The following is a 22,722-nucleotide window of genomic DNA, read 5'->3' on the forward strand; positions in this document are numbered from 1 at the left end:
TGTAGCATTATAACGTATTACGTTATATAGTATAACTTTATAACGTATTACGTTTTATAGTATAAAGCTATAACGTATTACGTTATATAGTATAACGTAATAACGTATTACGTTATATAGCATAACTTTATGACGTATTACGTTAGATAGAATAACGTAATAACGTATTATGTTTTATGGTATGACGTTATAACGTATTACGTTATATGGTATAACGTTATAACGTATTACGTTTTATAGAATAACGTTATAACGTATTACGTTGGGTAGTTTGGACGAAAAACTTACATCCGGCGGAAGCGGTGCCGCACCGGAAACGATCTCTCTCACGCTGCTGAAATCGTAATTTGGCACCATTGGATGCTTCGCAAGACCAACTAAAACTGGAGGGACCAATGGTATATGCGTAATTCTGTATTTTTCTACGGAACTGAGTAACGTTTCTAACTCGAAATTTCCCATTATGTACACAGCTGCACCGCAACTTATTGCCGTATTCATCATTCCGAACGCATAACCGTGAAATAATGGCAAGAAAACTAGTATTCGGTCTCCACGTCGAATATCCATTGATCCTGGGGCACTTCGATTATGAACAAAATGCAATTGAATCGAATATTTATAATTTCAACTAGAATGATAAGAGTTAAGATGCACAACAATAGAGAAAATATTATATAGTTGACTTGAATAAGGAATGGTTTGTTAATCATATAAAACGAATAATATATATTTAAATTTGGCATAAATAAAAAATAAATTTCGAAATATATGTGTGGTCTGAGATCAACCGGATACATTGTGTATATTAATTTAATATATTTACCTTAGAGTTTGGATGAAAAGTAACAAATTTCGATGAGACAACATTACTCTAAGACTATTGAGGGAGGATATGCAGACATCTGGGTGCCATCCTATCCGTGGTGTGTGGCCTGGTCTCTGATGTGAATTGACGTTACACTCCCGAGGGAGCAGGAGGGTGGGGAGTGGAGAGTGGTAGAGGCGAGGAAGAAGAGACGGAAGAACAAAAATCAGAGGAAGACAGCCGTCGCCGTTGGAGGAGAGACAGCGAGGAAAGGGGCGAACGTGGCACCGCCGACGAGGATACGCCAGCAGCAATCCCAGCCCAGGACGACAGGCGCGGCGAAAGCGAGCGCCGCCGCAACAAGCAGAGGACCGTCGCAGGCACCCAAGGCGGTCACGCTCCCTCGCGCACCGCGAACATCCGCGGTGACTCTGACGCTGAACGAGGGAGCATGGATGTCGTACGCCGACGTCCTCGAGGCAGCCGGAGGTCCCGCTCTCGGAGCTCGGCGTGGAGCAGGTGGGGATGAAGAAGGCGATGACGGGCGCCATCATCATCAGATTCCCTGGAGACAGGAACAGGGAAAAGGCGACGCTGCTGGCGACGCTGCTGGCGACGCGTCTGGCCGAGGCGCTAGACGCAACTGCGGTGAGAGTCGCCACGCCTACCTGGATGGCGGAGCTTCGAGATACCGGGATAGACATCTCGGTCAAGAAGGAGGAGCTGCGGAAAGCACTGGCCTCGGCGGCAGGATGCGGCTGCGCGGAGGTTCAGGTCGGCGAGAACGGCGGCAGAGGTGGCCTAGGGTCTGCCTGGATCAAGTGCCCGGTGGCAGGAGCCCGGAAAGTATCCCAGGCAGGGAAAATAGCCCTGGGCTGGTCAACCGCGAGGATTCGAGCCATCCCGAAGCGGCCCCTGCAGTGCTTCAGGTGCTGGAGGTGGGGCACGTACGCGCAACATGCGTGTCCAGCAAGGATCGAGGGCACCTGTGTTACAGGTGCGGCGGAAGCGGACACCGCGCCAGAGGCTGTCCCGCCTCTGCTCCCAAGTGCTCCCTGTGCGAGTCGCTCGGGACGCCCGCCAATCACAGGATGGGCGGTGCGGAATGTCCCCCCCCCCCCGAAAGTCAAGAGGAGGAGATCAATCCGCGAGCCAGCAGCTGCGGAAAGGACACCAGGGAGAACCGCCAAAGCAGCAGCGGCAGATGGTCGGGAGGAGGCCATAGAGGTGACCGAGTAGTTCAAGCGCCTCCTCCAATGCAATCTCTGTAGGTCGAGAAGGGCGCAAGATCTGCTCTTCCAGACCATACGGGAGTGGAGTAATGGTGGTAGCGGTATACGACTCCCCCAACATCGACCTGGCTGCGTACAGGGGCTTCCTGGAACGGGTCGGCGAGTGCGTCGGGAGATGCCTCCCCCGCAAGGTACTCGTCCTCTGGGACTTCAATGCCCACTCTATGCAATGGGAAAATCCCAGGACCAACTCTCGGGGACGGACGCTTACCGATTGGGCAGCGGGTCTCGGGCTCCTGCTGGCAAACAGGGGCTCGGCGAGCACCTGCGTGGCGTGGAGAGGATTGTATTCGCCGTAGAGTTTATACTAGCGGGTAAGAATTGTTATTGAGTATTACTGGATGTGATGTAGCACTCGCATTGCGCGACAACGTGAGATACAAGAAATACGCGATTTTCTTTAATATCGAGACGCGCACGTGGATAGATTTGACGCCATTATTGTAATGGTAGTGGCAGGACGTACGCGTGGTGCCGAACGATGCGCAGGCGAGGTGGTTTGTCGCGTCGATGTGTGGCGTCGCCACCTTACGGGCAGCACACTAGGGTATGTACGGCCGGCTCGACTTAAGTTCCTATTACGAAGAAATAAAGTCGGGTCGACCAGAGTTCTAGTTATATATCGTTTATTTTATTTATTTTATTTATTTCGCCACTCGAGTCAAACTTCCTTGGTGAATAAATAAGAATAAATAAGTATGACGGGTGCTGCGTACGTGGAGGCTTTATTTGAGTTACGCGGCGTCGTGTGGGTTGGGGAATGCCGGTATATGCGTTTCTTATTTATATTATTTATTTACTTTACTCGTTTATTTATTTATTTATTTATTTAACTATTGGTTGATTATTTATGTATTATTTGTTTTGATATTATTTATTTATTTACTTATTTATTATTAATATTTATTATTAGTTATGTTGGTTTATTTATTATTTAGTTATTTAGTTATTATTCATTTATTTATTTATTTAGTTAGCTGGTTGTTTATTTATTTATTACTATATTATCTATTTATACATGCGGTGATCTGCGTATGTATCATCAGGCCTCTTATTGAAGCGCAGGCGTTAGCTTGATATATTTAGTTTATTTTAGCGTTATATAAATTTAGCTTGATAGATTTAGTTTATTGTAGCTGTGTAGAAATTTCTAAGATAATATTTAATTATGAGGATATAACTATGTTTTGCTCTTAGATACTTATTTATTTATTTATTCGTTATATATTTTTTATTTCTATTATACTGGCTTTTTGTTGACGACTTGGCGAGTTCTTTCGGTTATGATTGGATACATTCGAACGGTTTTGGCTAGGAGGTGGAACCCCAGGCACCCCCTTGTACAGTAACAGCGACTGGCGCAAAGGCGAATAGCAAGAGGTTGGCGGTTAGTATTGAAAACCCAAGGATAGTGTCGGACATCAGAATAAGTGACAACGTCACCATATCGGTTGCACCGAAGACTAGGGGAGACGAGGAAGGTGATCCCTTTAAGCCTAGTAGGAAAATTCAGAGGAGTCCCACGATTGGTGGTAGGCCCGATATTGAAGTAGCAGAAGAATCGGTGGTGTACCGAAACTGGATTGAAATTAGCTCAAGACAAGACGGAGGTGATTCTACTTACCGGAAATCGTATCACAAGGTCAAGGACGTCAATATGGGCAAGTACCTGTTGATGACTAAATAGAAGGTTAGGTATCTTGGGGTGCAATAGGACAATAATAGAAAATTCTCATTACATCTAGGAAAGGTGTGTGTCATGGTTGATACCCTAATAGGAGCGATTAGGATGTCGTGTAAAATTAAGGTAAAAATAAGGAACTTGTTAATTTCCGAAAAGGAGATTGTTCTTTTTATTTTTTACTCAATTTATACAATTTTTTCGGTTCGCGATGATACACTTTCGATACTTGGATTAGTTAAGAATTTTTTTATTAGACTGACTGAATGATTTTGAAGGGAGCATTTATATTCTTCCAATCGTTGGAGTGGGAGAAGGTTTTGTTTATACTTAGTGTAAAATTCGGAGAACGGCTGAAGTGATCGAATGCCACTCAGGCGGCTGAGAACGGGTGCTGACCGGACGGTCACACGCGATAAAGCGTTCGGAATTTCGGTTTGTTATATACAGTTGCTCGAATTTCGTCTGTGACATTCCCCCCTTCTTAGATTGAACTTGATCCCTCAAGTTTTCTTCAGAAGACTTTTGTGGAATCGGACTTGACGTGGCTTGAAAATTACAGCTGATTCCTCCTCTTCATCTGAGTGGTATGTGTTGGTTGGAATATAGATGTTGGGTGTTGAGCCCAGGGTGAGTGGTACTGGTGGGGCTGTCGCATTGTGGCTGTTGATTACAGTTTCATTTCGGCAGCAAAATAAATTGATACATTATTTGTTCGGTATACATTTCCTGATGCATTTGAATACCCCTATTTTGTTTAATCCATATATACCTAGTATGCCTAATGCTATGTACCCTAATATCTGGAGCGTGGTTAGTCCCCAATACTGTATATTTTTAATTCTGTGTTCGAAATTAAGAGTTTCTATCTCGTCGCCTATTTTATCGATCGTTGTTTTATAGCCTTGTAAATTATCTATTATTTTCGGTGCTCGCTGGAGTTTATCTAATAGATGAGTGAAACTATCGTTTGTTTTGAGCGCTAGGGTTTTTGTTTTGATTTCGTATATGACTTCGTTTTTTGTTTCGCCTATACGCATGTGTTCGTCTTTGTACAATAAATCGCAAGAAGTGTTAGCTCTTATGATGGAAGGCTTGTCAAGTTTTTGTAAGGTATGTTTCGTTTGGCAAATTGTGTCTATTTCTATCGGATTTGCTGGTATCGCAATGTAACAGTTGCTAGTTTTGAGCGGTATAAAGCTAATGTCTTCAATCTTAAGTACAGTTATTTGACAATGTTCAATGTGTGGTTTGAAATTTATTATTTCGCTGCGACAATCGGTTCTTGAATTTCTCTCATGGATTGGTAGTGTTTGTTTGCATATAGTGGTTCCGGCTCGATTCTTACAAAGTTTGTTGAAATACTCGATATCAGCGTTTATAAATGAAAGACCTGAAGTTAAATACATCTGATGTTCGACTACTGGAGCCAAAAATACTCCATTTCTTTTACTCGGCATAGGATATACTTGTAATATGTTCCATTCTGTGTTAGAGACTAAAGGTACTATGATTTTGAAAAATATTTTGTCATCTATTGTGAAGATTTTAAGATCACCGATGTCGAGTATGAATTGAAAATGTTCGGTTTTGGCAGAAATCGCGGTGTTGTACATCTGGCTACCTATTGCCTTGGCGTAATTTTCTATGAATTCATTGGGGTCAAGTATTTGTGGACTAATTATTCCTTGTTTGCCTAATATCATGACGTTAACTATTTCATCTAATTGGAAGTGTAAAGTTTGCATCGCGGTGCCGACTTTCATGATTATCTTAAGCATAGATCTATCGATATTTGCCTGCTGTTGTAATTTTAATATATCACTATATGATCTCTCTAAGTGGTTTAGGTTTTCTGAGTTTACAATTTTTCTAATAAGTGCTGTTTAATTAGCTATTATGGTCTTGATTTTATTATTATCATCGAATAGTTTGTCCATATTTTTGTTTATGAGCGTAAGATCATCATCGTCGAGAGTCCCGAACAGACTTTTCGATACGGAACCTATGATGTTAAGCAGACCTCGTGTGCTCCGGGTATGTGTTAACGCTTTCAAGTGTTTTGCGAGTTGTTTTAGGTTATTGATGCGATTTTGTAATCCGCCTAACTCTTCGACGTATTGTTTGCTGATTGCACGTGAGTCTATTGTTAATTTATATGATTCTATTGCGCTTATCTGTTCGTATATGTCGCTAGTGTCTAATCCTACTATTACATTGGCAGTGTCGCTGTATAAATATCCTTTTCCTATGTTTTCTACGAATACAGAGTTTCCTTCTAATGGTGTAATATTTATTTGCGCGGATACTATTCCGGCAAAGAGGAGCGTCGACCTGGAAAGTAAGGTTTTAAACGATTACCGTGTATCTTTTTGTCTTGAATCAGATAGTATGGAGTACATACCTTATCAATCGTGTACGGTCCTAACCATTCCACATCAAGTTTATGCCTTTTATGATCGTTATGTATTAAAACGGAGTCTCCTTCTTTGAAAACTGATTGAGGTTTTATAATTTTACGTTTTTGATCGCGCTGATATCGCTGTTTACTTTTGATCAATGTTTCGCGAGCGTGTCGGAGTCTAGAGTCCCATTCCTTTTTGCGGAACGTGACTTCGTCTGCGTATGTGCGTTGGGGATTCTTGGATATTGTGGAGGGAAGATTGGCTTGGTGTCCGAATGTGAGTTCGAATGGCGTGTAACCAGTAGAGTCGTGTATCATTGTGTTATATGCAAGGCATACAAAGTTAAGTTGATCGTCCCATTCTTCATCCGAATTTCGCTGCATCGATTTTAACATGTCTGTTATTACTGCGTGTGTCCGTTCTAACGATCCGTTATTTTGTGGGTGGAAGGATGTCGTTTTGATATGTTTGATTTTGAACGCGTCTTCGTACTGTTGCATTAAACTAGATATAAAATTCTGTCCGCGGTCAGTTAATATCTTTTTTGGAGCGGAAAAGATGTAAATGTAATGATTCAAGAGTGCGTTCCAAATTGTTTCCGTTTGCTGAGTTTTTAGTGGTACGAGTATTAAGTATTTTGTCAATTCGTCATGTATGGATAGAATGTACTGATTGCCTTTTTTCGTCTTTTTCAGTGGGCCTAATAAGTCCATAGCAATTTTATCGTTTGGTTCGAGGGGTGTGTCGGTGATACAAGGTTCTTCGCGCGGTCTGATACGTGTAGTTTTAGATGTTTGGCAGGTGTCGCATGATTCTATATGTTGTTGTATGCGTTTCATCAAATCTGGTACTCTGTGCCGTTCACGAATGCGGTCGTATGTCTTTTGTATATCGGGGTGTCCTACTAAATCGTGATTTTCTTTCAATAATTCGTCTATTTCTTCGTCGCTATATGTTTGAATTGGTTCCCATGCAAAATTTAATTCTTTTACAGTGTCGTTCAGGAATAATAAAATTTGTTTGATCGCGTTCTTTTCGGTCTCTGTGAAACTGTCGTCGCCTATACCTATCTTTTCGTTTATATGAATAATTTCGTTTAATTTAGTTAACCATTCGATTCTGTCGTAATTTCCTAGCTCTGTTTTGGATAATTGATAGAAAGATTTACGGTTCGGAGTCATTTTGAGAATTTTGGGTAACGCGTCGGTAGATTTTTCCCAATCGTGATATTTTTTATCGAGTTCTATGTTCAAATTTTCGAGTCGTCTGGTCAGAACATGTATTCTAGATAGTGCGTCGGCTGCAGTATTATCTTTTCCTTTCGTGTATTCTATGTCGTATTCGTATTCTTCTAGTTTTAGTCGCCATCTCGTCAAGCGTGATGAGGGGTCTTTGCAATTCTGTAACCATTTTAGTGCTTGGTGATCGGTTCGGATGAGGAATTTCTGTCCTAACAGATATTGTCGGAGGCGTTTCACGGCCCATACTATTACTAAAAGTTCTTTTTCTGTAGTGGAATAATTTCGTTCCGGTGGGTTTAGAGTTCGCGAGATATAACAACATGTATGTCCGTCCTGTGATAAGATTGCACCTATACCTTCGTTACTGGCGTCAGTCGTTAATGTGAATGGTTTCGCAAAGTCTGGGAATTTTAGTACGGGTGATGAACAGAGTTTGTCTTTTAATGTCTGGAATGCTTCCTGGGTTTTATCTGTCCAATGAAATGATGTCTCCTTTCTTGTAAGTTCGGTCAATGGTTTCGCGATCTTAGAAAAGTTTCTTATGAACTTACGGTAATAACCTGCTAGTCCTAAGAACGATTTGATGTCTGTGGGATTACGTGGCTGTTTGAAATTGCTAACGGCTTCTAATTTTTTGGGATTTGGCTTTACACCTTCGGCGGTTACTATATGTCCAAGATATTCTAATTCTGGTTTGAGAAATTCGCATTTGTCCGGCTGTATTTTGAGTCCGAGTTCGCGTAGGCGTTGCAATACTATCGCGAGGTTGCTATTGTGCTCTTCAATCGACTGTCCGAATATTATAATGTCGTTTAAATATACGAAGCAATGTTTATTTATGAGTCCTCTTAGCGCGGTATCCATCATGCGTTGAAATGTTGCAGGTGTATTCTTTAAACCGAATGGCATCCTATTGTAATGATAGTGTCCTTGTGGTGTGGAGAATGCTGCGTACTTTTTAGAGTCTATGTCCATTGGGATTTGGTGGAATCCGGAGGATAAATCGAGGGCTGAGAAGAATTTTGCGTTGCCTAGTTGGGATAGTATGTCGTCTATGTCAGGTAATGGATATGCGTCCTGGTCAGTTAGTTCGTTTATTTTTCTGAAGTCTATTGCAATTCGCCATTTCTGTTTCCCTGAGGCGTCTGCCTTTTTTGGTACTACCCAGACTGGTAAATTGTAAGGAGAATCAGATGGTTCTATAATGTTCTTTTGTAGCATTTCGTCCATTTGTCGTTTGATTTCTTCTTTATGGCATTCAGGCGGTCGGTAAGATTTTGTGTTAATGATTTTATTTTCTTTTAACGTTATTGTGTGTTTAGCAAGGTTAGTGCATGGTAATAAGTCGGTCTCTAGATTGAATACGTCGAGGTAGAACAGCAATATCTTTTCGATTGGTTCACGGAGGGTTTTCTCTATATGCGAAAGTCTAACTATATCTTTAAACGTGGAGACTTGATCGTACGTATTTGAATTTTCGATAAAATTAGTCATTTTGGCTGGGCACTCACCACAATTGATAAAGCATATCGTTGTCGGTTTTCCTTCCAGGTAGACTGTTTTTGACACTGCTTGTTTTGGAGGTACGTCGTTTTCCTGTTGCAATAATGATTCGAGAGTTCAAATTTGAATTTAGATAGGGCTGGCAAACCGAATATGCCGTCTTCTATAATTGGAAAGTTGTCTTCTACCACAAAAAATTCTAGAGTTTTGCCAAATAGTTTTATCAAAGCGTGTTCGTTGGTTTCAAATTTAGAGTGTCCCATCGAGAATTTCCGTTCTTTTGTTATTCTTGGTCGTAATACGCATCTTCGCTTGAGTATATTAATTCCTGCTCCGCTGTCAATGAGGAATTTATGTCGCTGTCCGTCGGATCGTAAAAGTACTGTGGGTAGTCTTCCCGTTGTGGCGTTAATTCGTAGGTCTGGTCTGTTGGTTTCTCTATTTCTTCCTTGTGTGTCTCGAGATTGTGGACTGCTGGTGGTCTCGGAAATTGGCTGGGTGTTCGAAAATTTTTACATTGACTGGAGACATGTCCGATCTGGTTGCATTTGAAGCATTTTAATTGTGTCCTTTGGGCAAGTGGTATTTGTTCGGTTTGTCGGAAGCTTCTTGGCATTGGATTGGGTGTTGGAGTTGGTTTTTTAGTGATCGGATTAGGATTATTGGTTGTTAGTCGTTGCTGCTCAGGGAGTCGTAATCGTTCTATTGGTTTTGGTCGTCGATTTCGATCTTCCCCGAAGAATCGCTCGATGTCGGTGGCTTTCTTTTCGGCTTCAAGGATATTGTATGGTGGATTGGCGAGTAGTAATTGTCCTATTTCGCCTTTCAGGCCTCGGATAAAATCGATCACGGAGTCTTTTAAAATCCTGTCGTTCATAGCTCGTCTAGTAATTTCGTCACGGTATTCGTTCGTTATACTGTATTGTAACTTATTGAGTGCTCTGCGGAACCTGATGATATAACTTTGCACACTTTCGTCGTGACGCTGTCTCGTTTCGCGTAGCTGGTCTTGATGTTCTCTAACAGAGTCTTGGGTGGCTACGTTTCGTCTTAGGGCATCGTACAGGTGTCCGTATTCGTATATCGGTATATTGCAGATGGCCATTGCGGCTTTACCCGCGATTTTCCCGATTTTGATCGTTTTTAATAATAGCGTGGGTTCGCTACACATGGCTCGTAATTCGCGTACTTCGCGTATGAATTCTTCGACTCCGATATTGTCTTCACCGTTTAATTGCGGAATACATACTATCGCGTCTTTGGTCCGTAAGCTCGGAGAGGCGAATTGCGGTGGACGGTCTTCGTAAGAGGGATGGTTGCCTTCTTCTGTTCGAATTGGAACGCATGGTGGGGAAGTTCTATCTCTCGCGGCAACAGATTCGTCCATAGTAATAAGGGAGCCTAGTTCTGTAGTAGCGTCGCGTCCTATTTTTATTTTAGAGATATTTTTGCCTAATAGTTCTATTTCCGCTGCACGCTTCTTATTTTCACTGTCGGCCGTCCGTTGTGTCTCTTCTACACGTTGCGCAAGAATTTCAATTTGTTTTTGTATCACGTCGAGTATGGCACGAATCGAATTGTCCGTACCTCCGTTTGTAGAAACGGTTTCAATAGTTTCGACTTTGTCTTTTCGTGATGTGGGCATGATTCTAATGAGCTTATTGAGTCTGAACTACTGTTGCTATTTGGACTCGAAGCGCTTGAGAAACTGGGTTTTCTCACACGGTATCGTGAAAATGAATCCAGATTTTCAGCTTACCGTAGTAGCTATGACCGTTGAGGAGTCTCAGGGATGTTTCCTCTCTGGTTGGTTCTAGATTCCGAATCTTATTCGTAGGGTTGCTCTGCGCTGACCGTAGTCCTCTCGTCTAGTTTCATCGTAGTGGAACGTTGAAAGTTGCTGCAGGCCTTCGTAGTAGCAAAGATTCGCACTGGGTCCGTTGATCCTTCGATCTTCAATGATGCGCGTACGCCGAAATCGTAATTTCGTTTGCACTGAAGTGAATAGATCCTGGCACGGATCGCCAAAAATGTCGTGTAAAATTAAGGTAAAAATAAGGAACTTGTTAATTTCCGAAAAGGAGATTAAGTTCTTTTTATTTTTTACTCAATTTATACAATTTTTTCGGTTCGCGATGATACACTTTCGATACTTGGATTAGTTAAGAATTTTTTTATTAGACTGACTGAATGATTTTGAAGGGAGCATTTATATTCTTCCAATCGTTGGAGTGGGAGAAGGTTTTGTTTATACTTAGTGTAAAATTCGGAGAACGGCTGAAGTGATCGAATGCCACTCAGGCGGCTGAGAACGGGTGCTGACCGGACGGTCACACGCGATAAAGCGTTCGGAATTTCGGTTTGTTATATACAGTTGCTCGAATTTCGTCTGTGACAAGGACATCGTTGCCGAACGTCAATGGGCCCACCGACTCAGTTAGGAAACTATTACGGAGTGCGGGAGTCGGTGGTGCTTTATGCCACACCGATATGTGTCAAAGCCCTAGCAATACGGAAAAACAATAACATTCCGAAGATGTCGATAGTGATCGAATAAAAGATGAAGGGAAGAGTAGCTCTATTGCAGAGAAGATAATTGGACCAGAAAGCTGATTGACGACGCCTGCATTTTTAATAGAGAACGATTAGGAAAGAGACACACCCAAGATGCTGGGATTGTGATGTCGAAGGTGAAGATGCAGAGCATGCGTTGTTCAATTGCCCCAGATGGGACAATGGAAGTACATTGTTGGATAATTACGTAGGCGAAATACTGGCAACCAATAACGTAATCGACGTGGTCGTCAATAGCGAGGAGAACTGGGCTAGATTCCAAGGGCTTTGCCGAAAGAAAATGATAGCTCAATCAGATAGACAAGATAAGGAGAGGAACATGGAGAGAAGAAGGAGAGGATTAACTAGAAGAAGATCATAATAAGATGAGAGGTACACTCAGTAAGAAGACCAACCCTGAAGTAATGCCGAGAGGTGGTTCCAGGGTTGGTTCTTGTACCGACAGAGGAGAGAGACAGAGGAGGGGTTTTTTGGTGGGTAGAGGTGCTATCATCTTGCCAAGTCCCGCATAATCCAGGCGCGCGCTAACGTACCTAGTTATGCGTAACTGCATTCTCCTCTCCTCTCAAAACAAAAAAATGTGCAAAATAGGAAGGAGTATGGATATGAATTTTTAAATTACCATCTGTCAATAAATATCCACAATTAGTAAATTTAGGTTTAAGATTATATTATATTTGGGTTAATATATAAATGCGAATGATCTTTTACTATGAAATGCATAAAATAAAAGTAGATATCAATTGGTGCCACCAGATGACTTGTTATTTTGCGTGTTAAGTAAATATACCACAAAATTTCAGTTGATATAATAACCGTCACTTGTTGATAAAATATCGTTGATGTTTGGATAAGGTATGTATTTCTGTTTGTTTTAAAATAAAAACAACAGGTTGTAATAGACGTACGATTATAAATTGTAACGTATCGCTATTAAAAATCATTTTTGTTCTTCTGGAAGATTAGGGAAGAATACTATTCTGTGTTTGTATTCAAGTAATGACAACGAGAGAGTGAGTGAAGCGTAAAGCATTAGAAAGCGTAGGCGAGAATTTATCTTCAGGTAACATTAGTGATGTATGCCTGAAAAAGGCAAACGCGTGTAGAATCTGTGGTTTCAGTTTAATGTTTATACCGATGCAGTTATCTCTTCCTGGCAGACGAATAGTGTTTTTCTAACGCCATATTACGTTTCACCTTCTCTGAGTAGAAATTCGTGATACTCGCAAGTTTAATATTTCAAGTCCTGGCATAATCATTCATTGATTCGGTGTAATTAATACTTGGTTAGGTACATGTCGAAATTTGTTTGATTCATTAAGAATTAAAGTAGCGAAAAAATGATTTTGACGGGAACTGTGTTCTTCTATACGAAAAAATGTCAATAAAGAGATATTTTAGTTTCCACTGAAATGAACAAATTATTGAAGGTTTTGAGGATTTCGAATTTTGCAGGAAAACAAGTAGTGCGCAGTTTTTCATGACAAGCGATTTACTCAGTAATTGGAAATAACCAATAGCATTTTTTGTTTAAAAAGAATGGAATTGAAACTAATCAATTATATTATCAAATATATTAGGTGCTATTTTAGTACACAGTACTGACTTAGAAGTTGTTGCTAGAAATGCGAAAAAAGGTTTACATTTCATGACATCGACATTGGAAAAGGTGGAAAATGTCTCAATTCGACATGTATATTTATCTTTTTGTTATGTTTACCGATTTTTCGGAAACGGCTTGATCAATCGGAATGACACTTTTTGCTCCTTGTAAGACATAATTTTCCGTTGGTTCAGATATAAAATATTTTTCCATTTCTTTTTTGTAAACTATTTTTTTTTTTTTACAAAAAGCCAATTTTTATGTATACAAATTCATCAGTTATTCTGGATTGGATCGAGCTATCGAGATGAAACCTTTTGCATCTTTTAAGAGTAGTCCATTGACTGGACCCATTTGCAAAATGTCTCCATTTTGTTCATTAAGTATTATTATTGCAAAGAATTCGTTATTTATCAATTTCATTTACGTCTACTCAGTGATTGTTCTGCAATTGTTGGACTGATAACGAGATGATTCTAAAACAACAGCCTGGGCAAGTAGTTTGAAATCGTGTTTTTCAATTTAGGCTTCAATTCGTGTTTCCATTGCAGGAAACAATGGTTGGTTGTTATTGTTGCTGTCGTATAAACGAAATTTCTTGACATAGCTGCGTACATCGTAGTTTGTCCCTGATATTTCGGAGATGTACAGCTAGAATAAAATTCTTTTACTTGTTTATATTAATTTCTACTGTCCATAAATAGCCATACATTATGTCCAATATTTGTTGTAGATGGCTTTTGGATTTTAAAGCTTTATTGTCTCTCGCGCATATTAGTAGGTCATCTGCGAATGTTATTGCTTCATTATTTTTATCGCTATTTGCGCTACAATTTACATCGCGATAAATTAGGCAGACCTTAAACAGTAGACAGGCGACGTTGGCTTCGGGGTTTTCAGTTATAGGGTAACACTGCTAGCGTGCGGATTTGGACCAGTTCAAATTGTATTCTTACTTATAATTACACTTCTGTATGAAAATATATTATCTACCTTACAATTTATCCACGACTTTCTCTGTTTATACATCAAATAACCTCAACAAAAAAAAAAAAATAGTTGTAGTGGCACTCGACAGTAAACATTCCAACAGTTGCTGTTCGTGGATCACGACATGCAGACCCTCTTCATCTCCACAGTACATGTTCAGCTAGCCTGAGGACCCGTTATAAATCTCAAGATTTAGTTAACTAAGGTCCTTCAAACAGACAAACAGTCTTTGTCCCAACTACGAAAAGATAGGGGAAATCTATGTTTCTCACGAACGACGTTTCCTGCTAGCAACTTTCTCTCAACGTCACTTTCCCTCACTTTCCGGACGAAGGCATCTCTCCGCGAATCCGATGATCTCATGTTCTGCGACACACCCCATCATAGATTTCCTCTGCAGCATCATCACGACGGAAAGTTATTCTCTCGTGAGGTCACATCAGCGAGTTACATAGCGTCTTTACGCTCGGTGAATATTCTACTTTTTAACAAATAGTTAGTTTAGTAATACTTGTACCGTAGACAAGCAAGTTGAGTAGAACTTGGACTTTGAAAAAAAAGGGCATTTTGTTATCCCGCTGACCGCGGATTCGTTATTGAACCTAGGATCATTGTCATTGGCTTCTCGAGTATCTAATTACCACGGTTACTTGTCAAATGCTGTAATAATCCTATTTGCAGTAGTAAATATTGCATAACAAAAATGTCTAATCCAAATGAAGATTCGTTTCACGCCCCTAACCCTAGTCATAATGTGAACCCGACATATATATAACATTTATTGCCCGAGAAAATACATATTACACGTATATATTCTTAATAAAGAAAGAATTTCAGTTGGAATGTGGTTTTGGCAAAAGTACCGTTACGCGACGGTATGACGTAGCCATACAATATTTTGTGTCGGATTTACATTTTTAACATTTCAGTTAATGATTGAATTTAAGTCGCTACAAAAGTGGTACTTTTCTACAATATTGTTTTTCCTTTCTTCAGGAGAAGAATGCGAGAACGAGTGTACTCAATGTGGTATGAGCGTTTGCTGAAGTAACTAGTTTTGTTATTCGATATTACTGTACAAAAAATATCTAAAACCTATAAATGGTATATAATGGTTAAATATGTATTGAGTATGATCTCAGACACTTACATTTGAACCAATTTGGCTTTTCTGTTTAAATCAAATCGGGCAACCGTACATCAGGATCAGCTTTATTAGAAGTTTGCAGCAGAATATTTTTACTTTATTATTTAGTTGTTTGCAGTAGATTCGTGTGTTTGTTCGATTTGAAATCCGAATGTATATCTAAATAGCAAACGACTTTTTTGTGAGGAATGGATATGTTGCTATTGTATCGTAGATATCGTGTAGGCGGAATTGCTTTTTGCATCTGATATTTTGGAAATGTACGGCCCGAATAGAATTGTTTTGAATTCGCTTATATTAATTTGTGATTTCCAAATTATTTTTATTACGTGGTGTGGAAGCTCTCTTTTTCGAGCTTAAGGAAAGAAATTCAGCCAGAATGTGTTGAATGCCCTCTCTAAATCTATGAACACCGCTTCGACGCAATCACTCTCGTCTCTTGCCCAAGAGATATATGATGAATTTTGTAATTGCATGTATCGTTGAATGTTTAAATTTGAAGCCAAATTGGGTGCCCGGAATTAGGTTATTTTCAATGTATATAGTGTTATTTATCATAGATTCGGATACTTTATAAATGTTGAGTAAGAGTCTAATTCATCGGTATAGCTGACAGAATCACTGTTGCTTTTCCTTCTTTTTTTAATGCTACTGCCTTTCTTGTTTTCCAGAATGGAGAAATAATTGGCATTTAGGCAATTGTTAAATATTATGCTGCAGGAGTAGATGTGTGAAAGGTGCGTAAATATAGTTAGGTAGGTTCTTTTAAATCAATGTTACCAAATTCGATAATTTTTTTTATTGTTCATTTTTGAAGGTTAGATCTAACTTATTTTAATTTGTGGAAATGTCAGATAGAATTAAATCTGGATTGTCAATGTTACGACCGTTCGCGGAGAGACGCGGTCGCGAGGAAAACGCGTCAGCGAGAGGCGTAAATTCTCGCTACGATTCGGTGAATCGACGCCGCGAAGTAGTCGTTCCCCTGTTTCGGTTAGGATAACAGAGGTGGTTGAATGAATATGACACAGTAGTAAGTTATATTTCACCGTTTATTCCACAACTTATAACGAGGATAGTTACGCTGATGCGTATGTACGAGATGAGTGACTGATCTACGGGTGTGTATACCGGGTGGAAGGATGTTGACCGTTCGAAGGATGTAAAATCAGTACTCTTGGTAGACGATGCTGTCTCGGAGGAAAGCTAAGGATCGGGTGTGTCTAGCGCACGGGACCATCGGATTTGTTCGTGACGATTTGTGTTAGGAGAGTGAGGGAATAGGCTTCGTTTTTAATTGGTTAGACGCAGGGTCTTAACCGCCCTCGAGAGAAAGTGGTTAGTGGGAGGAAAGTTGCAGCGTACGTGACAAATACTACCTTTCCCTTTTTCGCCGTGGTAGACAATAGTCTCTAGAAATTCCTCCGAACCAGATGTTTGTTTCGTTTGAAGGACCTTTTCTAGGAAATCTGTGAAATTTATGGAAGGTCCTTGAAACTATGGAGGATACGCTGCGAGTATCCGAAGACATCTGGTTGCCATATTGCCTTCGGTGTGTGGCCTCGGCTAGGTAGAGTGTTACGCGACGTAACAGTCAACTTAGTTATGCTGATATATTCTTATGTGGCTATTTTGTGTGTGGACTGTTTCAATGCGTGCTCTTAGTATAGACGATTAATTTATGACTTCCCAAATTAGCCTTTTTAGGCCCTTTATTTGGAGATACTCAAGGTTTCGTCTATGTAACGCGGAGCGTGCCCATGCGGCCCAGCAGTCACGTACCCCCAAGTAGACTCTGACCGTTTTTCCCATTCGGTATATGCTGAATGTTTCAGTTGGAATTCAGTCGTCTTTGCCAATATCCTAAGCTTTCTCCTTATACTTTATAACCATCCAGACAATAAATGTTATTTCTCTATGTTAGTATGTTTAGTATCTCATGGTTATCGATAATGATTATATTATTGTCTTCGTCGAATTGTGTGACGGTACATGTCGGCTTTCATGAATTCCTATTTGTATCCGTTCTGGTTGTGTCAGAGTATATCACTTATGTTGTGGTTTTTTGGGCGGAAGACGCAGTTAATCGATGGTGAAAGTTCTTTGGGTTTTTATTTGGATATGTTTTCCATTCTACATTTCCAGTAGTTTCTTATGAAGTTGTGGAAAGCTTTTCTAATTTCGTATTCACTCTCTTTGTTCCTCTGTTATTCTGCTCTTCTTTTTCTTCTCCAGCAACGCTAGTAATTTTTCACCGTTGCGTTTGATCTTTTATTTTAATGTACTAATTCTTTGTAGGATGATTGGTTCCCCGTGTTACTATCCTTTTTCTTGTTTTTATCTTTTGTGCTTTAGATGATTTCTATAGACATGATTTCTATAGGTAATCCGGGTACGGAATTCGATCTTTTCATGTTTTCGCTTGATTTCAATAGTACTTTTATGCACTGTACTAGTTCCACTTCGTTTAATTCTTCTGTTATCCGTTTATTCATTGGTGTTAATTCTATGCGAAAAAACATTTGCGTAATAAAAACTAGGACTTTGTTTGAATATAACAGAATTCTTTTGTCAAAATCCAGGAAAAGATACTTACTTTTGCTACGTTTATGACTCCTTTCATATACTTGCACGGTGTGGTATTTTTCGAAGCAATTGCGTGTATGCAGGGCCGGTTTAACCAAACGAGTGGCATAATAGTACATCGATTCTCTTCTTCTACCTTTGATTTTCCGATTACAACATACCACACGATCTTTACTTCCTTCTGTGTCATCTCGCCGAATGACATGTAAAAGGCCGTTTAGTCTTTCTGCTGTTCCAGAAGTTGATGAAGTATTCTTGAGGTCGGCGTCACGAAAATGCCCAATTAATTGACCCATCAAGCGACGTACGAATTGCAAATGCGTTATTTTGTTTTTATTCTTTTTCTTCTGGTTTGCGTTATATAATAAGTAAGAATTTATTGTTGATATTTCCAATCCGCAAAAAAGTAATTTTCGCCACCATTTTTGGGACTTTCGTATAAAACGGTATGTAGCTGTTTACTGGTCTGCTTTACACCGCCCATATATTCGTGGCGGGACTCGACGACGGAACTCTTTTCGATGGCTTCGCGATACAAAGCGCCATATCATAAAAGTGTAAGGCCGACATGCTTCCTACATCCTTCCGTCGAATATTTGGAAGAAGACATACGTGGCAACGGTCGCGAACGCGTAACGAACGCGTGCGTAGTGCGGATATCGAGGGGCAAGAAAAGAAATAGTCGTTCGTATTCGAGTTCCTTTCCCGACGTTCCGCGCAGCGAAATTGAAAGGGACGATCTGAAAAAAGCAGAGTAAACTGGAGTAGCTTTGACCTGTATACCAGGTCCAAAAGGTAATTTAAACGTTTCGGTATAGTTACATGTTTAATTAAGGAACGGTTAACCGGAAAATCTTTGTAATTGAAAAGCATTGAATTCCGAGTAAAGTTGGCGAGCAGATTTCAGCTCGTTGATGGGTCTTAAACGAGGTCGAAAATTCCACTAACGGCTATCTTGGAACACTCGATGAAAAGGATCCGTGGAGTAATGATTTTCCACAAACTTTATTCGGCGTGTCCCTCGTACACGATGACGTAAAGCGACCAACCATCGTGATTAACTCAAATACGGCGGAAGAAGAGAAAGAAAAAGAAAAGTATCGTGGAGAAAAGGTAATACCATCGTAACCGTCGTAAATCGTTGGCAGTTGTCGCGTGTCGATGGTACGTTGATCGGGTCGGTTGTACGCGGAAGCTCTTTATCGACGGACTCGAAAAAACTTTCACATCCGGCGATCGCTAAGCAATTTAAGTTTAGCGGAAAATCCATTTCTCTGGCGAAGAAAAGAGTGCGAGCTAGCGGCGCGTGGATAATATTAACTGATTTATATCCCGGGATTTAATAACCTGGCGACGTTGGGCCGGAGTACAGAGGCTCTCAATTACAGTCGGAACAGCGTCGTTAATACAAAAGGAGGCTGTTACGGTCGATAGATGGCGGCCCTTATCGTTGTCTCTCTGCCACCAGCAGGTTTCAGCGACGCTGCCTCGATATATCGATACAACCCCCCATTGGGTGAAACGACAGCGGGCTGGCTGCTGTTTTTTCGCTACGGTCGGACCCGCGCTCCCTGTCGCGAAATGCTTTTGCGTCACGATGGTTTCGCGTCGGTTGTTTGCGCGCCGTTTCGTTACATTCCTGTGACTATAACGCTTGGTTACGAGTCGAAAAACGTTTCGTTTCCCGCTGATCTTTGCACGAGTACGAATTTTTCTATTTTTCGACAGTGGATTTTTTTTACAAGTTTCTATACGCGAACATTCGTTGATTTATGCATCGTCGTATACGTATTGTCGTTGCGTGGACGCTGGTTTGCTGAACAGCGCGACGTTTTTTCCATCGCGGGAATCGCACAGACGCGTAAAGCGAAGGCCACCTTGGTATTAGGTATTCTCTTTGAGAAACGTGCAAGCAGAATAGGAGAAAAACAGCACGAGACGCGTTGCAAGGCGCGCGTTGATATACTTGTACGTATAGCCAGAAGCGGAAGGAGTTTTCGCGGAGACTCGAGTTTCCAAGACTGACCGTGGCACTCGTCGCGTCTATTTCGCAGGATCGTTTTATTTTAGAAAAACCGGTCTCGCCGTTCTCTCCAGTCGGCGCCCGTAACTTTTCGTAAACTATGTTGCCAAATTGCTGGCGAAGAGATGGAAACACGGGCGGCTGGATAGCGCGGTCCACGGGTAAATTTTGTAAGAAAGAAATTTATTAACAGGAGTCGGCCAGATTTCTTCCGCGCACCGATTCTGCGTCGCCAGTGCGAATTTCCGCGAAATTTTTCACGCGTGTGTATAAAAGGACGACACAGGATGAAACCGGGCCGCGTATTTCGCGTAACGTTATTTGCTCGCCGTAGGGTACTTGCAAACAAACGCGTATTTGCCCGTTCATTACATTCGTTTGGCAACAACGTTGCCGTTGCCGTTCTTTCCACCCCCCCCCCCCACCCCATCATCAGCGCATGGTTTTTCACGTGTTTATCACTGGCGATTTACGTTCCGCGTTGATTAATTTTTCAGCAGAAATTCAGCGACCGTTCCGAGGCAGGCCGCTCGAATATTCGCTGGTTTAGCTCGGGCGGACGCCGAAGATTCGTTTCTGCCGAGCTGCAACGGCAAACAGGTCGTTAAGCCTTTAAGTTCAGGCCTCGAGTGTACAGAGCAAACTCACGGCTGTTCGCTCGCCGCGCGTTCCAATGGCAACGACGATCGGCAACGCAGCGATTAGGCATCGCGACAACGCGCGCCGAAACTTGGATCGGCCAGACCAACCACTGCGAAAGAAATTCTCTTTCCGTAGGATTCTCGAGAGGGGTCGGATTTCGATCGCAATCGCTATCCCAAATTGCGCGTCACTGGTTTACAAACGGTTCGAACGTAACAGCAGCTAGCTGTAAAATCGACGACTTGAAATCCGCTGGGGCGTCGAGGGGCATGCCTCGACGTCCCCAAAGGCTAATTAGTTTATTTTCGCACGACGGTGGGGCGATGCCCCGGTTAGCGAAACTCCCTTTCCGAATCGTTGATCAGTGTACGTAATATTATACGACGGGTTATTTACCGAGGTTACGACGCTCGCTCGATCGCAGTAGCTTCGGCGCACGCGAGCATCGCGACGCTCGGGGCTCGGGGCTCGTGGCTCGCGTGCCGCTCAAATTAATCAACAGTCAACCTTTTGATCTTTCTTCTCGCGTCCCGATGCATTCGCCGATATTAAAATCGGAAAATTTCCATTTCCATCCGCTTTCCGCGGCTCCACCAACTTTATTAATGTCTCGTGTTACAAACCGTTCGTCCGATTTGCTCTACCATCGAATCCCTCTTTCATCTATCTCTTCGAATTCGACGCTGAATTTGTATTTTCATGCGGATTACGCGGTCCAGGGAATTTTGGTCGTTCCGGTTTTTACTTATTAATTGGAATTTAGGAATGTTACGACGCCTAAAGCATCTGCTCGCCAGCCCGCGCGACCGGACAACAACCGACCTGCGTAACGGCACTTCGACCCTCAATAAACCTAAGGACCCACCATAACTTTCATTTCCCTGCATTGTTTCGCCATATGTCTTCAATCCGATTGTCTTGAAGAATTGCAAGCCAAAATATGCTCGAAACACAGTCGGTTTTAGAGGTGTCCTTGGGTTTATTAGTCGCCTTTAAAACACGGAGAAAGCGGGTATGCACCCATTAGGAAAACCCGAATAGCCCTGTAATAAAACAGGCTTGGTTTTCTCATACACACAGTCATTTACGCACCACGATGGTAGAAGACTCCCTACTCATCCCTTCGAGCAGTAGTGCAGCATGACCAATCGACACCGCGGTTCGTTACCCTCACTTTTCCTAACGAAAGTGGGACCAACGAATCCGCGTTCTTTATGCACAGGGGCACACCCACACCGAACTTTCTTCCGTATTAAACAAAAGAGCGACAAACGGTCTACCAGCTAACGCCTAACGCGACAGTCTCCCAACTAACGCCTAACGCGACGGTCTCCCAACTAACGCCTAACGCGACGGTCTACCAACTAACGCCTAACGCGGCAGTCTGCACATAGCGCGAGAGTCGCATTCTTCACGCAAATCTTTTGTAACTAAGTGCTTGGAAATATATACTTTATAATACTGTGAATCCCAGTGTTATACCAACTCAATCACCCCTCATTATCTCAAAGGAAATCAGGGGATCGATCAATTCGTGGTGTCGATTGTTATAATCGTAACGGGGATTTACGACCCCCGTTGACGACTCTCCTCGCGAGTACGTCTCCCCGCGATTGGTCGAATTTACATGGTCCTTCGAGCCGGATCTCGTGCCACCAAAAAGTGCACTGACCAGTGACTATACAGTGTCGCGTGAGATCCAAGTTCCAACCACTTAGTCAACTGAGCAAGGGAACCGCCATCGGAGAGAAGCACCTCCGTCGCGCAGCATCTGCACGAGCCCACGCCGCATCGTAACGATTAGCAACAGAATCCCAGATCAACGTCCATTTGATCAAGGTAAGGGCGTTCATTATCAAAATCAAACATGGCCCAAGCTGAATCAATCAGCACGTTACGGCGGAGACGAGGCGTCCTAGCCCGTCGACTTGCAACCATAAGGCGCGAACTCGATGAGTACGAAGCGTCTGGGAAGGCAAACAGAATCTTCCTAGCATCTTGCCGCAGCTCGTTCGATGAGCTTTGGAGGAGGATACTCGAGGTTCAAGAAGAGTTAGGTGTGGTAGATGAGGGGGAAGATGCGCGGGTAGATTCGTTATCGCAAGAGCATCGGGAGCTTGACATGCGGTTCCGAGAGCTCTTTGAGCAAATATCAGCAACAACCCCGTCGACTACAACAAGAGGTGAGACGTGCCGGAAACCAGAGCCGACCACCGTTCCAGAGGTC

At 41.9% G+C, this 22,722-nt stretch overlaps 2 protein-coding genes across 2 annotated transcripts; one reads left to right on the forward strand and one right to left on the reverse strand.

The window, feature by feature from the left end:
• Positions 1-234: 234 nt before the first annotated feature.
• On the reverse strand, positions 235-884 carry LOC126877169 (uncharacterized). The gene is made up of 2 exons (XM_050639990.1): positions 827-884; positions 235-583 (listed from the first exon to the last, which is right to left on the reverse strand). The coding sequence occupies exons 1-2, from the start codon at positions 868-870 to the stop codon at positions 235-237; spliced, it is 393 nt and encodes a 130-aa protein (XP_050495947.1). The 5' UTR covers positions 871-884.
• Positions 885-2,581: 1,697 nt separating this feature from the next.
• LOC126877161 (uncharacterized) lies at positions 2,582-4,415 on the forward strand. The gene is made up of 4 exons (XM_050639981.1): positions 2,582-2,647; positions 3,416-3,761; positions 3,846-3,907; positions 4,344-4,415. The coding sequence occupies exons 1-4, from the start codon at positions 2,582-2,584 to the stop codon at positions 4,413-4,415; spliced, it is 546 nt and encodes a 181-aa protein (XP_050495938.1).
• The last annotated feature ends 18,307 nt before the right edge of the window (positions 4,416-22,722 follow it).

The sequence above is a fragment of the Bombus huntii genome, unplaced genomic scaffold (genome assembly GCF_024542735.1).
Source record: "Bombus huntii isolate Logan2020A unplaced genomic scaffold, iyBomHunt1.1 ctg00000129.1, whole genome shotgun sequence".
In the NCBI taxonomy this organism is placed as follows: Eukaryota; Metazoa; Arthropoda; class Insecta; order Hymenoptera; family Apidae; genus Bombus; species Bombus huntii.

Excerpts from the sequence above, each read along its gene's own strand:
- LOC126877169 (XM_050639990.1), bottom strand. The coding sequence starts at position 870 with ATGTTGTCTCATCGAAATTTGTTACTTTTCATCCAAACTCTAAG. Across the intron at positions 584-826 it reads CTTTTCATCCAAACTCTAAG|TGCCCCAGGATCAATGGATA; the intron begins GTAAATATATTA and ends TCATAATCGAAG.
- LOC126877161 (XM_050639981.1), top strand. The coding sequence starts at position 2,582 with ATGCGCAGGCGAGGTGGTTTGTCGCGTCGATGTGTGGCGTCGCCACCT. Across the intron at positions 2,648-3,415 it reads CTTACGGGCAGCACACTAGG|GAGGTGGAACCCCAGGCACC; the intron begins GTATGTACGGCC and ends GGTTTTGGCTAG. Across the intron at positions 3,762-3,845 it reads GGTCAAGGACGTCAATATGG|GAAAGGTGTGTGTCATGGTT; the intron begins GCAAGTACCTGT and ends CATTACATCTAG.